Raw genomic sequence first — 15,738 nt, forward strand, 5'->3', positions numbered from 1 at the left:
AAAAAAGTTCAACAACGTTCTGAAACTCTCTGCAGAGATTACTTATTTGTCAGTATGTTTTCTCTCACACAAAGAAGCCAGGCATTGTCATTTAAAATACAGTGGGAAAGTAGAGGGGAAAAAAGAAAAATATTTTTGTCAAACAGCCTCTGGTTTTCCAAAGCCAACATAAAATGTAAGTTGTTTAGTGTGTAACAAAAACAAACAGTGGATTTAGATTCCTTCTTTCTCTGTCTGTCCTGTTTCTTCTTTGCATATAGTTTTACAAAAATCTGTTATTTGATTTTATATTGTACATGCAAAGAGGCTTTCAGCATAAGCCATTTTAATTGGCCTTATCAAATGAAATCATGGTCATGCAAGTTTAAGAGATTCTGTTCAGCAAACATCTGCAAATGCTATTCAGAGCCGCGGTATAAAATTTCCTTTGAGTTTCTTCTACAGCTTTCATGTTTAAATTTTTTATCCAGACTTTGGTTTTTGAAAAAAATCAAAATAACCTGTATAAACAATTCAGTTCTACAGAACTGTAGAATTTCGTTTTATAAACCAGGTATAAGGAATATAAACATCTGTAAGTTAATAGTCTTGTATTTCTTCATGAAGGCGAGAGTAAGGGGACAGAGTAAAAGATTTACAACCTTGTAGTTTTCCATGAAAATGCTGCAGAGTGCAGGTACATGGTACAGTATATTTCTCATGTACATACAGCACAGAGTTATCATAACTCTTTCTATGGAGATAAAGATTGAGGTATCATATTCCATGCTGGTACCCTCTGGCAGTGTAATTAGACAACAAGATTGTTTCATACTCTCTGATAGCACTGGTGTGCAAAACAGGTTCTAGATTCAGGACCTGGTCCTTGGTCAATATATAAAGCTTACAATCATTCCAGATATACAGATTATTTAAATATAAGCATCAGTGTATACATTATACGTTAGTGATTTATATACATCAAATATGTATGTCCCTGAAAGCAGTCTTGGGAAGGACTGGCAAGGATACAATTCACCTACAAAACAGTAGAAGTATTAAGGCCATAGAACAGAAACAAGGAAGTAAGGATTATTTTAGGTTTTTAAAGAAAGATTTTGATCTCAATTGGAAACCTGTTATGAATGCAAATTATTTCATAAATGCTCTATTATTCAGTATTATTAGCAACCCTACTATATGCATCCAGGATCCACTCCATGTGTGCCAATGCTCATGACTACATGGTATAATCACAAGCAATAATACATAGGCAATACTTTAAACAGTATATTGTTCACCTCCACCAACATTTTCCTAAAAGAAAAGAAAAATACTGATAGTGACAGAAACTTCTTTCTCAGGAGAGACCTAGATGACTTGCTGCCCAGGGCATGTTTTATGAAGTGATCAGGTATTTATCAATTCAAAAACAGAAACACAAGCTCCATCTATGCTGGTCTTTAATACCAGTTAAGGGAGACCAAACAGGATTCATTGTAATGATGCTGTAACCATACAAAATGCTTGGGTTTGTAAGAGCTATTGCCTAAAAAGGAAGCCTAGTTTAGACTTTTCCCTAGAATAAAAGCTGGGTTATTTAGAGATTACTCTAAAACAGCACAGGTTAATCTAAAATAGTAAGTGATCTGCTACTTCTACATGTTAGAAACAGTTCAATCAAAATCCAAGTTTTGCTCTATTTTAAGTTAAAAGTTAGAATAAAAATCGTGGTATCAGTTCTCTCACTTGCCCTCCAAGATTCTGGGGAAGTATTCTGGCAAGACTTCCACTTGCACTACTTATTAATACATAAACTTTTATATAATACAAACATTGTACACTAAAAAACACCATTTCGTATATGCTTACCATCTTGCGTGTTTTGACTAAGGATCTGAGAGCGGAGCTCCTCCAGGCTAATTCCCAGGCATTTACAAATTTCCTCTGTGCTGTAAGGCTCAGGATGTAATACCTCCTCGACAATGGTCAGCATTTCCTCTAGGCTAACTCCTAGCTTGGTTTGCACATCATGGAGTCTCAACATTTTTTTCCAGTCCAAGCCTTTTGACTTTGAGAGAAGCTAAAATTAAAAAAAAAAGCCTTCCTGTTGAAAACTATTTAATTGTCCATAAGCACCTTTAAGACCCATTTGCTCCTTTCACTTCTTAATTGGGAACCATCAGAATGTACTTTCTATCAGTACACAGCAGATAATCATTATATTTGTCTATGAAAGGTCTGTGAATGACAGATATTCTTCCCCCAGATCAGATATTGTCTGTAAAAGCCCTACTGGCATTATTTGTTTGGTATCAAATCAGTGATTTATCCTTTTCCATGGATGTTGTTACTTCAAGCACTTACTAACCTTTTACAATCACATTCAGACAATTGCTTATACAAATGCTATGATATTGTAACACTATAATCCCTAAGAAGTCTGTTTCTGTACTGTTAAAATTTCCTCTCACATTTAAAACTGTTTGACCTTTCCAATACGCTCCTGGAGTTTTCTGACGAACATTTGAGGTTGTCATTAAAACCCTTTCTCGTAATAGCCTTAAAAATATGAAAGTAGATATAGGATTTGTGCCGGAGAATTAACTGTAACCTTTCTCAATCTCTAATGTTTAAAGTAAATTTTAAGTACATTCTTTTAATATCCAATTTAAAGGAAGTTTTGAGTCTTACGGGAAGGTTACAATGTGTTAGTCAGAATCTGCTCCGTTCCTACATGATTGCTATGACGTTAATTACTTACAGATATATCTGTTTTTCCCACTCCAGACAATGATATCATGCTTTGTGTATCTTTGTGATATTTTGGCACTTGACAATAGTTACTTCAACGACCAGAATCCTAAAAGGAAATATGTCAGAGAGGCTTTTCTCTGGAAGGTTGCTACATGTGTTGATGCTCTCGTGTGCCTAATGAAAATGGTTGAGTAAAGCAGCTTTTTTCATAAGGTGGAATATTTTTAATGTTACTAATTACAGAAGAATACTAAATGATCATTGCGGGATCCTACTGACATACCACCCTTAATTTCAACAGATTACTACAGAGTAAGATTAGCAGGTACATGCCAATGTCATTCTACTGTATTCATAAGCACATGACATACCTCCAATTCTGCACCATTTAAGTTGAGATTAAAGCTTCCAAGTATGCCAGATCAGGCTGTACGTTTGCAGAGAGTTTAAACCAATGCAGCAAGACCAGGGAGTGAAATCCTTTTCCTATTCCTATCAGCATTAAAACTTCTCATCAACAGGGCCAAGATTTCACCCAGTATGTTTTGTTATTCTTTTCAATAAACACTGGTTTTGAGTGAGATTGGTTTGAAATCATTTATGTCTCAATTCAGCAAAGCCATTTAACTTCCTGGCTTAAAAAAATCATGGGATTTACATACACATCTGTGAAAAGTATTTGCTTTGCTTTGTGCAAAGTTACAGCACGAAATTTAAGCAGAAGATCTGCTGCCCAGCTATCTGCTATAGATTCTCACCCTCCTGCTATCCTCCAACAGTGCTTTTGCAGGGGCTTTTCCAGTTTTGCTTTATTACCGTATATAAAAATTAACTACTTTTGGTGCCATCTAGTGACTTGCTAAGATTTATGTGAGGCTTAGTAGAGCAGAACAAACAAAATCCAATCAAAATCCAGATCATATGACTCTGTCGCCATCTAAAACACAGTTTTGTTCAGTGGTAGAGAAAGAAGCAGCAGTGTCTAGTGGCTAATGCAGAAATTGGGGTGAGAAAATTTTCTTGTAAAAAACTGATTAAGTCACTTCTGGCCTGCTTTTCAAAGACTTTGAGTACCTAGAACTCCATAGACCATATGTGATTGTATTTTAGCTTACTTATTGATAAGTTACAATAACAATTATTGCTTCGTTTGAATTTTTTAACTCATACTTTTAACACTAATGTTCAGGATCCCCTAGACTTTATTACCAGAAGTTAAACAGAACTAAGAATTTACAAAAACTAATGTTCTATAAGGCCACAAAAATTTTTCTATTTCCTTTTTTAATAAATAATCCCCGTAGAAATATGTCGTGTATTGTCACATCTGTTCCCATTTCTATACTTCAAGGGAGATGCCGTCTTTTAGATGACCTAACTACGCTGGGGTTTTACAGGTCAAATGTTCCACATGGAAACTGACCCCGTCAGGCCAGTGGGCAGGGCTTTGTTGGAAAGGTCTATGCTGCTTATAGCGAAGTTTCAATTCTAACAGCACTGGGAAAAATGTTATGGGCAAACAGAAATGGTTTTTGAAAATAATCTAGCTGCAGCAGCTCAAATTGTAATGGACACAGAATAGAAATGGGAAAAAATCCCATCTATTAAATGTACAAAAGTAATCCCAATACTGATCCCACAGTTGGTTATTTTCTTGATGGTCTCTGACTAGATGGATTAAAGATGTGGACATCATCCAGCTGGCTCTTAACTGCCAGAATATAGCATCTGTAGGCTTTATTGTCCTTTGTTGTTCAACACAGGCACGCTGGAGAACTGTAAGTAACTGGGAGGAAAACGTACTCAGTAAATGATGGGACAAATATAAATAAAAGAAAGTCTGACTATGAGTAAGTACAGGAATACTTAGCCCTCATATAGCAACATCACTTTCTTATACTTTACATTTCTATAATGTCATCTGAGCATTTTTCCACATTTAACACACGTTAGTTGATTAACTATATGGCATTCCAGTTGCAGACATTCTTGGCACCTATAGCTGGCAGTGAAGTGAACCACACACGGTGAAGCAGGGGAGAGCACAGCATTCACTAATGCTCATATTCATCCTGCAGCACCTACTGTGCAACTTTTCTGAAGTATAAAGTACAAGTTAATTTCCTTTGGAATTGCGAGTGTTCTGCAGAACATAAATGTCTTTAAACATACTGTTTAATGGAGTACAGGAAAGCACTCAGAGACTACAAGAAGAATAGCGAAAGAAAAAAAATAACAAGCAAAAGAATGACTGTCCAGGAGGGGAAGGAAAGGAACAGAACCTGAGAAAAATAATTTTTGTGAGGATGATCAAGAGCTCACTTGCTGTAGGACAGACTGACATCAAAATGTTCTACACTAATGCCAGCAGGGATATGTTATGTTAGCATCTTTACTTACATGGAGGTTTCTGCAAACAGAATTAAATTCTAGAATGACCTAAAGCAGAAAGGGGGTAAAAAAAGCCTATCCTAAGGCACTTACCAATGAGAATTTCTTTTAAAGCATTTTTGCGAGGCCCAGCATGTTATTTCATAGTTCCATTAGCTTAATGATGCTTAAAAGAATTCCCTGCTTCCACTTACATACCTGCCCTCCTTCACCCTACTGTGACCTGTTCCTAAAGACAGTCTTTTCCTGGCTCAACGTATTTTTATAGTGTGTGCAACTTTCCATCTGGGTAGCATATGTTTAAAAATAGACAGGTGTATGTTGTTAGTCTCCTTAAAATCAAGCATCTGCTAAAGGTACCTTTTTAGAGATTGTATCACAGCTAACCGGTATGTAAAAAAAAATCATCTTTCCTTACCACCTTTTCAGTTTACTGCACAGGACCAATAATTTAAAGCAATTTAGAAAACTGTGATTCAATTCACAAAATCTGGTATATGGAACAATACTTCAAAAGGTCTTACAACTTAATGCACTCATAGTTTGCCTTTTAGAATAGATCATCTGTGAAGGCTCCCTTTTTCTTATGCAAAAACAATTTCCAGAAGAAGCTCTTCCCAAAATACATACTTAGTCAACTAACTATCCTAAATTAGAGGTTTATCAGTTATACCAGAACCAACACACAGAGAGGTCCTTATCTTGATTTTCTTAATGGCATAAGAATCTTTTTATTAACTTCAGTGACAATAGCTTTAACTATGGTCACTGGTGCTCTTACTTTTACCATATCTTATGTACACCTAAAATGCAGCTATGTTCTTTATACTTGAGTTTAAAGCCCATTTTAAAAGTCATCTGAAGTTTAGCTTCCCTCCTTGAAAAATATCTCAATGCATTATTTTATATTACATTTTGTCAGTATCTGATCATCTCTTCAACTCTCTTCTTTTTTTTTTTTAAGCATTAACTACGGTAATTTTTCATAGAATTATGATGCCAACAGGTGCTCAATGTACTTTTCAGTATTGCTCAGATTTTGGCCAAATATTTTGTGGAAAGGAGTTCCACACTGCAGTTTTTAAAACTTTCATCTAGACTTTGTGACCCAAATTCTTTCACACAGCAAACTATGCTGAGTATAACTGCAGTGAATCTTTATGCTTACTCCTCACTTAATCTAATCAAAGAAAAATCCACTGTATTCCTATAACAAACTCAAATCAAGCCCTAGATCTACATATTCCTAAACGCATGGTCTACAAAATCCAGAATTAAATTGGAACTTGGGTGTTTTCATGTTCAAATTCCATACATTTTAGAGATAATTGCAAGCTGTAAACTGGCAGCGCAACCTAAATGTTGGGTTTTGATTCAAGCCTGTTTTTAAACTTCACACTGACATACATGCTGCTATTCAGCATTTCCAATATTACTTCCAGGCCTCCAACTAGTAGCTTTGATGTTCTCTAAATCCTAGAAAATACACATCTATTGCCATATATACATATAAACATGTGACCACACTGGTTGCTTTCCATTATTTTTCATTATTCAGCTTTAACTAGAAACAGTCTATCTTATTAACTGAGAATATTTTTTGCTGAAAAATAGATTTATTTCCTCCATTGAAATATAATACAAAATAAACTGAATAGAACTAAATCACATAATCTTCTATATAAGGGCACAGTCCTTGCACTTCCATTAAACTCAGCAGGAGTTCTGTTTTTGCAGAGATGGAGGTGTCTGGTTCTGGAAAGAAAAATGCTACTTAAAGTAGCACCTAGCCAGGTGTTAAAGACACGATTGGTCAGAAGTGGAAAAAAGCACATATTTAGATGAAGGTTTCATTAGAGTTTGACATAAGCCATACGTTACCTTTGTAGCCAGACGACACTCCATTACCCTAATATTGTAATGAGAAGTTGCTGCTTTATTCATTTCAACACAACTGTTAGCAATAACAAACGCTGCTCCACTTGGAAGTCTAACATCAGTTGCCCTCAGAGGACTGAACTCTATCAACTTGGCCTATTGAAAGAAAAATGAATGGTTAGTTTTAATTTACTACTAGCTAACAGTGCACTTAGTTCTATAAATCAAATGCAAATTTGCATGTTTTTTCTCTTGAAAATTCCAGGGACAGTTAAGGAAAGAAAACTGACATGAAACAGTGAGAAAAGAGGTTTAACCTCATTGGCCAAGTTACACATACATTTCAAACTTTTCCCTTGTAGCTGGATTTTAAAATGTTTCCATTAAGTCTTTGGGTTTTTTCTGCATTTCACAGAACCCCACCCAACCTATTTTTCTTGCCTGTTTAAGACAACAGTTTTTCTTTGATCTACAGAAAAGTACCAGGCCTGGCTGAAGCTAATGTGCGTGCCACTAGAAACAAGGGGCTTCACATTCCCTTCCCCTTCACCGATGTCCATCCCCCCCTCAGTTTTCTGATTTTCCACTAAACCAAGATTAGTTCACTGAGGTACAGAATAGTACCAAAACCTTAGGACTGACTGGAGACAGTGATCATGTTACATATGGACAATCAAAGAGAGAAATGAAATAAAACTATATATAAAAAATGTAGTTACTGTCTCCTTGCTTCTGACATAAGAGACTGTCTTGCCTCACAGATGCCTTACACAGGCTGCATAAGATGTTCCCGACATTTTGTGACCTTTTCATGGAATAAGCTAGGCATCCATTAATTAAATAATTCAGGATGTAATGTAATCAAGAGATTAAATTCACATCTGGTTTTTCACTGGGATAAGTTGTAAATCATGTGCCCTGCTTTGGCTTCTTAGAATAGACTGTAACTCTGCAAGCAGGGATGTCTTACTGGTTTTGGCATTGTTCACCCCCAGAGAGTTCCTTGAGCAGCTAGAGTGCTAAATAAACAATGACAAATCTGCTTGTACATTATGTACAGCATGTGTGTTACTCCCTGCCATTGAGATTCTGGACCACGTCACAAAATTACTATCAAGACAGACGAGCTTGCTTACATTTAAATATACCCTTTAAGAACTGCTACATTAGACCAGAATGTACCACTAAGCTGGTCCAGTGTCCTGTTTCTGACAGTAGCCATAAATGGATATTTAGAGGGAATATAAACATAGGACATATACAAAGCAATCTTTTTTGCGGGTGTATTTTTCCAGCTTTCCATAAGTAAAGATTACAGTGGTTATACTTACACTGGGAGACACAACAGACTATTATGTTTAATAGCTACAAATAGGCTAATACTCTATCAGTGTCTCCAAGAAGGTTTTTTTTGAACCCTTTTTAAACTTTTGCCTTCCACAATGTACGGTATTTCTCAATTTAACAATGAATGTTTTGGAAAAAAACAAACCCCAAACTTCCTTGTTTGTTTTTAACAAGCTGCTTGCTAATGTCATTGTGTTTCTATTAGTTCTTCGGTTATGAAAAACATTGAATTCTCAATTTACCTTCTCTTACTCATTCAGGGGTTTTACAGAGCTTCAAAATATCACCCTCAAAGATTCTTGTTTTCCAAGCTAAAAAGTTTTAAATTATTCAGTCAATGCTCATATAAAAAAATAGCTTTGATCAACCTCAGTGTCCTTTACTGTAATTTCTAGTATTTTTTTTTGAGATGGGCGGCCAGAACTGCATTCAGCTGCAAGTACACTGAAGCAAGGATATTTTCTGGTTTGTTCACAATTTCTTTTCTAGTCTTTTCTAACATTTTCTTTGCCTTTTTGATCACCATCTCTATATGTCAGAAAAGCCTCCACTTATATGATAATCTGTGTGTATGCCAGGAAAATATGCTGCTTTCTTCAGCATTCATGTAGCTGTGTGTTTACTACTAACAGTGTAAGTGTGAAGGGAAAGTGTAGGGTAGGTACAGGTGATGTGAAATTGAAAATACATGTGTCTCATGATGGAATTAAACGTTTCGTGTAATTCTAGGAAATAGCTTATTTTCTGATAAGCTTATCCAAGATATGGCATTAAGGAACAAAAGCTGTAGAGATAGAGTATCACAGTTATAAGCAAAGTAAAGGTTGTCATGAAACACTACACTAATTTCAATAAAAGTATTTTGACAGGTTTTAGGCTTGAATATTCGCAGTCCTGTGCACCTTCTGGGACAGTAGATGAACTCCACTGTAAATTCCACTGCAAGCACTCATGCATAACTCAGCAGGTCCTGTATATCATTGCTAGTCCACCTTCTGTCACCACGTTTAAGACAGCTAAACGCCTTCTACATCAGAATCCAGCCACAGAATTGTCTGGAATTAGCAAAACTGGGAAAAAAATCCCCATTGTCTTTGTAACTGGACCTGGCAAAACTTCCTAGAACTGTTTGGTTATAAGAAGTTTCAAGAAAGCATTTTTGTAATAATTATCCCATTTGCACTGAATACAAGGCATACCGACCATTCACATTTCATTATATGCGACACATTCTAAGTTCAGCGATGAATTAGCCAAATAGCGTGCAACCTGGTGCTCTTCTAGAGTACATCTTTCCCCACATCTTTTCTTTCCTCCTTCTTACCATTTTCATCACCTTATTCCTTCAAACTTGTCATACTCGATTGTACACAATTTTATACATATAATTCCTGTTTCATTTGCATACCAATAGTGCTTATACTGCTTACTAAGGTATTCCAGTTTCTTGTCTTACTGCTAGATACATATGAAGATATTTGTTTGTTTACATAAATTAATATTACATTGTTAGTTTTGATTACAAAGATCCACATACAGTTCCTTCTTCTGCCAGAAAAGAGATCGACTGGTCCATTCCTCCACCTTCTGTGCCAATATAACGTTCGCTCTTTGTGCAAATCTCTGCAAGTTCCACCTGAAAAAAACATTAACATGTGAACCTTCAGCCAAGGTTAAAGATGACATTCAGACTAGATATAAGGAAGAAATTTTTTATGACGAGGGTGATGACACATTGCAACAGGTTGCCCAGAGAGGTTGTAGATGCCCCATCCTTGGAAACATTCAAAGTCAGGTAGGACAGGGCCCTGAGCAACCTGATTTAGTTGAAGATGTCCCTGCCCATCCCTGCCCTGTCCCTGCCCATGTCCCATCTTAGTTGGACTAGATGACCTTTAAAGGTCCCTTCAACCCAAACTATTCTATGATTCTGTGATGCTTTTATACTGCTTACATATGAACTAGTGAGAAAACAAAGGAGATAATGATAGAGCTCTGAAACCATTGTCTCTCACACACCAAGTAGTGTAAGCTGGTATCAACCAGGATGCCATGTGGCCCCATTTCCCTTTTGTTCTGAAGCAAAATAGAATCAATTATTCAGCCTCCACTGGACCAACCATAGCCAGATGCTTTTCAGGGTATCCTTGTTTAGACGCTTAACTCTTGTAGCTGTCCTCCTCCCACCTTCCTCATTCAGTTCACACTCCTCCATCCCAATAGCCAATGTTTTGTTGATTTACTAGTTGAATCCACCTATATATGCATCTTGGTAGCTTACAGAAAAATGGCAAGTTGTTACTTCATACTATTTTAATGCACTGAGTCCATAATCAGAAATTATGCATTGAACCTAACTCAGAAACCCCTTCTCACTGTAAAGACTCTAATCAGTGGTGCTTGTCATTTCTCCTTGAGATACTGCGCTCTGCTTACATTGTTTATCTGAACTAATTTGTAACTATATGTGATTTGCATTCTTTTGTGACGTTTTAAGCATATCTTTGTGCATTCTGATACCTGCAGGTCAGAGGATACTATGGGATGGTGGAATATCACTGTCATAACTGTCAAAAATACTAATTTACAATAAAGCTTTCAGCCATCAGGCCAAGTCAAAACAAAACATGAGAGAAGCCCTGAAGAATGGTCGAAGAGCATACACTAGTCAAAAGGAAGTAGGTCAAAAGGAAAGCATCCGTGTCCCCATATTACGACCCCTATCAGTTTGTTTTTCTAAGCACAAGGTAACTGCTTGGGAAGGGAAGATGGGAAAAGAACTTTAGAAAAGCTGCAGTCCGTTTTTCAGTCTGGTGGCAAAGTCAGATTCAGATTCCACACTAACGATGTAGCATCAGGACTGAAACAAGCTCACCAGCAAAGCAGGGACATTAGCCAGCACACAGCTGTAAAAGGCAGCAGATAGAGGTGGTAAATCACCATCCTAAGAAAGAGGTATGTGCAGGGTGCCTGCCTGTTTGCTCACTCAATTTCTGTAATGGCACCACAGACGAAGTTGTAAAATTGGTGCTTAGATCAATGTAATCAGGCTGAATTGTTTGCAAATGCACTAACCACCAATTTACTCAGCTGACAATGCAGTTATGGCCAATAAGCCTTAGGCTGATAAGCAGAAGTTATCAAAAGAACATTAACAAAGATGCTCTAAACCTATGCAGACTGGATCTCTTTGAATCAAACATGGTAAATGACCACTTACAAGAAAAAGACCATTAATGAGAGAACATAGAAAGTACAATCAGCAAAACTACTCCCCTTTTCTGCACTGCCTTTCCTTTGTGTATTTTAAAGATGAGCTGAAATAGAGATAATGCTGCTTTTATTCTTCTTGAGAAAGTATATGAACATCACACATTTTGGTGTTCTTTCTTTTTAACAAAAGCCATCTCCCATGCCTGACTTTTGCCAAAGATCAGGTTCATCAAAATTCATTTTTCCTCCCTTGTCCCACGTCCACTCCAAGCAATCTCCTTTCCAGTTTGAACTTTAGACCTCATCATCCCATCAATGAAAGGTTAACATCCAGTCACCATGTGTCCCTGCTCCACTACAGGTTGGAAATAATTCTGAATGAAATGCTAATGAATGTAATGATGCTTTTTTTCCCCATTGAATGCTAAAATACTCAGCAACAGCTCCACAGAAAAGAAAGAACAAACCTCCACACACAGCAGTCTCCAGGTGCTCACTCCTTACATGTGAAGGCACGCCTATTTACAAACATCTGTTGCTGGGATGTGGAAATGCTGGCATGTTTCAGCCAGTTCTGCTGAACCTGCCTTTTGCCCCTCTGAGAACAGAGCAATACTACATCCCTGATTTTTGTAGCCACTGGCAGGAGACATCAGACTGGAGTTCGTGGATATTACTCACTGGCAGCAACAGAAACTTCTCCACACTGGCTGAAAAGACTACACCAGCACACTGATCATGCACACTTAAATAGGAAGTGTGGCTGTGCAAACCTGGCCTGAAGTACAGCTCCTGAGGTACTCGCAATGTTATATTCCACTCTTAGGCACAGCCGCCTGAGGTATTATTTCATCTGCAATTGCCAGATAAAGCTTTGCAAAGTCAGAAATTAAGCATTTCACCCTTCACTTAGTCTGGCTGCATGTCATCTCCACATACACATCAGCTACCACTTGATTGCTTAAATCGTTTAGACTTTATGAGCCTGGGCTTATTAAATAAATATCAGGAGAAGTCTTGCAGAGGAGGAATGTTAACAATTAGGACAGTGCCACTCCCCTGTCCCTTTACATGGTCTGGTGAATTGTGCCTGGTTAAGCACTGGGCCTTGCTTCGTCCCAGCTCACCAGCTGTCCAGCTGCGTATGCTGGGCTAACAGCACTGTTTGAGCTTGAGCAACTTTTGTTTTGAAACTCAGCAAGGATTGGCAGGACCACCAAGTAGTAACTGGCAAGGGTTGAGAAGAACCCTCTCCACAAGACAGCCCAAGGCATCCCTGAAACATTATTTGGTTTCTAATTTAAACAGGCCCTTGCTGACACAGGCTGGCCTTCTAATACTAGGATGAGAAGCATGTGAATGGAGAGGAAATCGTCATCTGTATAGAAAGCAGTTTCTACTTACTATTGAGACAAATGGGCAAATGTTTGCCTTTTTGCTAAAACGAGTTAAAGGGCAAAGTTCAGAGAAACTGAATTGTAGCATTAGAAACTAATGTGAAGACTAAACTGGAGAGCCTTGTGTACATATTTGATACTTGGAAAAGGATGGTCATATGACTGAAACAGTGAACTGAACGTCAGGAGGTCTGGGCTCAATTTCTAGCTCCACACTTAGTTTCTTGTGATTCAGAGAAAGTCCCTTTAATGCATCATGGCTCCATTTCCTCAATAAAATGAGGAGTATCTTCCCCCTCTTTGTAATTAGTAATTGCTACTTGGGATTCTTAGATGATAATGCTATAAACGTGTGACTTCATTACTAAAAACTGAAAAAAACACATTTTGCTACAAAAGTTCTCTGACTTTAGTCTTCCACAGAAAATACCTCTAAGGAAAAAATTGCTAGATCCATGTAATAAAAGGAAATAACTTTTGCCTATCTCAGAGCAATGCCTTGTTTCCATTCCACTTGCAACACTCAGAAGTTCTTTGGGGCAGGGACTGTTTGAATCATCTGTTATTTATATCTCTCTGTAGTGTATGTCTCACTTGTAAAAATACAGAGCTCCTCAGATCCCAGATTTCACTGCACAATTTGGCAACATCTCAAATGTCTGTCTGAACAACACCTAGGCATGCATCACCTTTTTGCTCCTGGCTGCACTGCAGTTTCTGCAGAGAAGTAACTCAGAGCATTCTCATAGCCACATGTAGGGGGACCGCACCCCAGGCTACACCACAGCATCACCTGCCGGGCAGGTAAGTCAGAGGGGGCCAGCCACTCCTCGGTAGGGCTCAAAATACAACTGCTATGCATGTAAAATAAACAATGTTGCCCCTATTGAGTTCCGCAGGAGTCCTAAACAGGCATTCTTGTAGAGGTAGGTGAAAGCAGACATTTGCTCTTCATGAAGCACCATGAGAAACAGGCAGAAAGAATAAACCCCATCTGCACATAGACTACACTTCCATCCCATGTATTCTGATCCATACGAGGGATCACTTGGAGCTAACCACAAAACATAACTAGTTCTACGCACCCAAGACTCATTAGCATGGTTTTTCCATTCCTAAAGCAGTATTTCAAAAACACTAATAAATCATAATTTAAGTCTTCGTAGAATTTTACATACTTTACTTTAAAAGCATTCCTATAAGGCTGCTGTTATCTTCAATTTAGAGACAGCACAGATATTTACATGATTTGTTCAAAGTCATGTGAATCAGTCACAAAGCTGAAATGAGAATTCAAAAATCTTCCTATTTCCAGTATTGCGGCTTATTTCTCCAAAGAATATGGTCTCAGGGAAACCTTTGCAGGGTGGGTTTAAAATCTCTTTAAGATGATGGTAATGAAAAGTGGAACAAAAAAATACTAAAATCAAAGTAAAAATGGATCTGAACAGTAAAATTATGACTCTAGAAAAAAATTACTTAATCAGATGAATCAAAAATTTCCTTATCCCAACTGTTCTGTGATCCACATATGCTACTGCCCTCTGAATTTCTGTATTATTGTTCCAGGAAGTTGTTCCAACAGGACTGGCTGGACAAGGTCATCATTTGTGAATAATAACTATCAGGCGGACAGTAAGTCCTAAGCTGTCATCTACACTACTAAACAAGCAAAATGATATATTTAATGTAGTAATTAAAAAAGTAAAGCTCAAACATCAGGAGATGTTTCCTTTGATCCCACCCCCATCTTCCCCCCCCCCCCCCCAAAAAAAAAGTCCTAGCCAAGAAGGGAAGTGCTTATAATGCCCATGAATAAGTAAGGAGTTGTCAGCTAACTAAAATTAAAAGACTTGGGTCAGAATAAAAATATAGAATATATTAACATAAAAGCAGCCTTTGTGGGTCAAACCAATGCCACTTCTAGTTCTGTATCTTGTACTTGAAAGTGGGCTCTTAGTATGGATCAAAGGCCAAGTATAGATGATATTTCCCTAGAAAGTTATTTTTGATAAAGAGCTTCCTGAGCTGAATGTGAATTCTGCACACTTAAGTTACCAACAATGGATTTCTTATATATGAACTTGTCCAGACTCCCTTTTAACTCATTCAAAATTTTAACATGTAGAACACCCAGTAACAAGGACTTCTACAACTTGTCAGGTGAAGAACCATGGTCCTTTTGTTGATTATTAACATGCACCTGACTAGCTTCATTTAATACCTTCTGGCTCTTACAATGTGAGGGGCAATGAACAATTGATTCCTATCCACTCCATCAGTTACATTCATCACTTTATGGACCTCTATCACTTCCTCCTTCAAATGCCTTTTTCCAAAGAGTCCTAGCTTACTTTTATGGAGGTCATTCTGTACCTTTGATCATCCATGTGGTTTTTCCCTGAATCCTTTCCAGTTTATCTTATTTGGTAAGAAAGGAGAGAGGGAGACTTAAAGCTTTTCTTAGACTACCTTAGAGAAAATGTCACTGTATCTTTTACTATTTTTATGTGGCAAATGAGCCACATAAAATGTGTGTTAATTAGTGTTGACATAGACATACGGTAATGTAACCTCAACCAGTTCAGCACTACTATTCCACCTCTTTCACTGAGGTTACCGTCCTGACACCATTGTCAACAGGAGAGATAATGTGACCACGTCAGCCAGTCCCCTGCAAAGACCCTTTCTTTAAACCTGCTTTGGAGTGGCATGGCTGAAGCAAACTGTTCCCTTTTGCTGACTGTAGTGAGGTCTGTAAAGATAAGCGATAGTA

The 15,738-nt window shown here is 37.6% G+C and overlaps 1 protein-coding gene across 3 annotated transcripts in view; it reads right to left on the bottom strand.

The window, feature by feature from the left end:
- The window catches only part of GALK2 (galactokinase 2), a 50,736-nt gene that overhangs the window by 14,381 nt on the left and 20,617 nt on the right, over window positions 1-15,738 (bottom strand). For all 3 annotated transcript variants that reach the window (XM_075160028.1, XM_075160027.1, XM_075160026.1), the window contains 3 exons: window positions 9,890-9,988; window positions 7,009-7,161; window positions 1,852-2,062 (listed from right to left, as the gene is read on the bottom strand). In XM_075160028.1, the coding sequence (XP_075016129.1) occupies window positions 1,852-2,062; window positions 7,009-7,161; window positions 9,890-9,988 (463 nt within the window). The remainder of the gene's footprint in view (window positions 1-1,851; window positions 2,063-7,008; window positions 7,162-9,889; window positions 9,989-15,738) is intronic.

Source organism: Calonectris borealis, chromosome 11 (assembly GCF_964195595.1).
Source record: "Calonectris borealis chromosome 11, bCalBor7.hap1.2, whole genome shotgun sequence".
In the NCBI taxonomy this organism is placed as follows: Eukaryota; Metazoa; Chordata; class Aves; order Procellariiformes; family Procellariidae; genus Calonectris; species Calonectris borealis.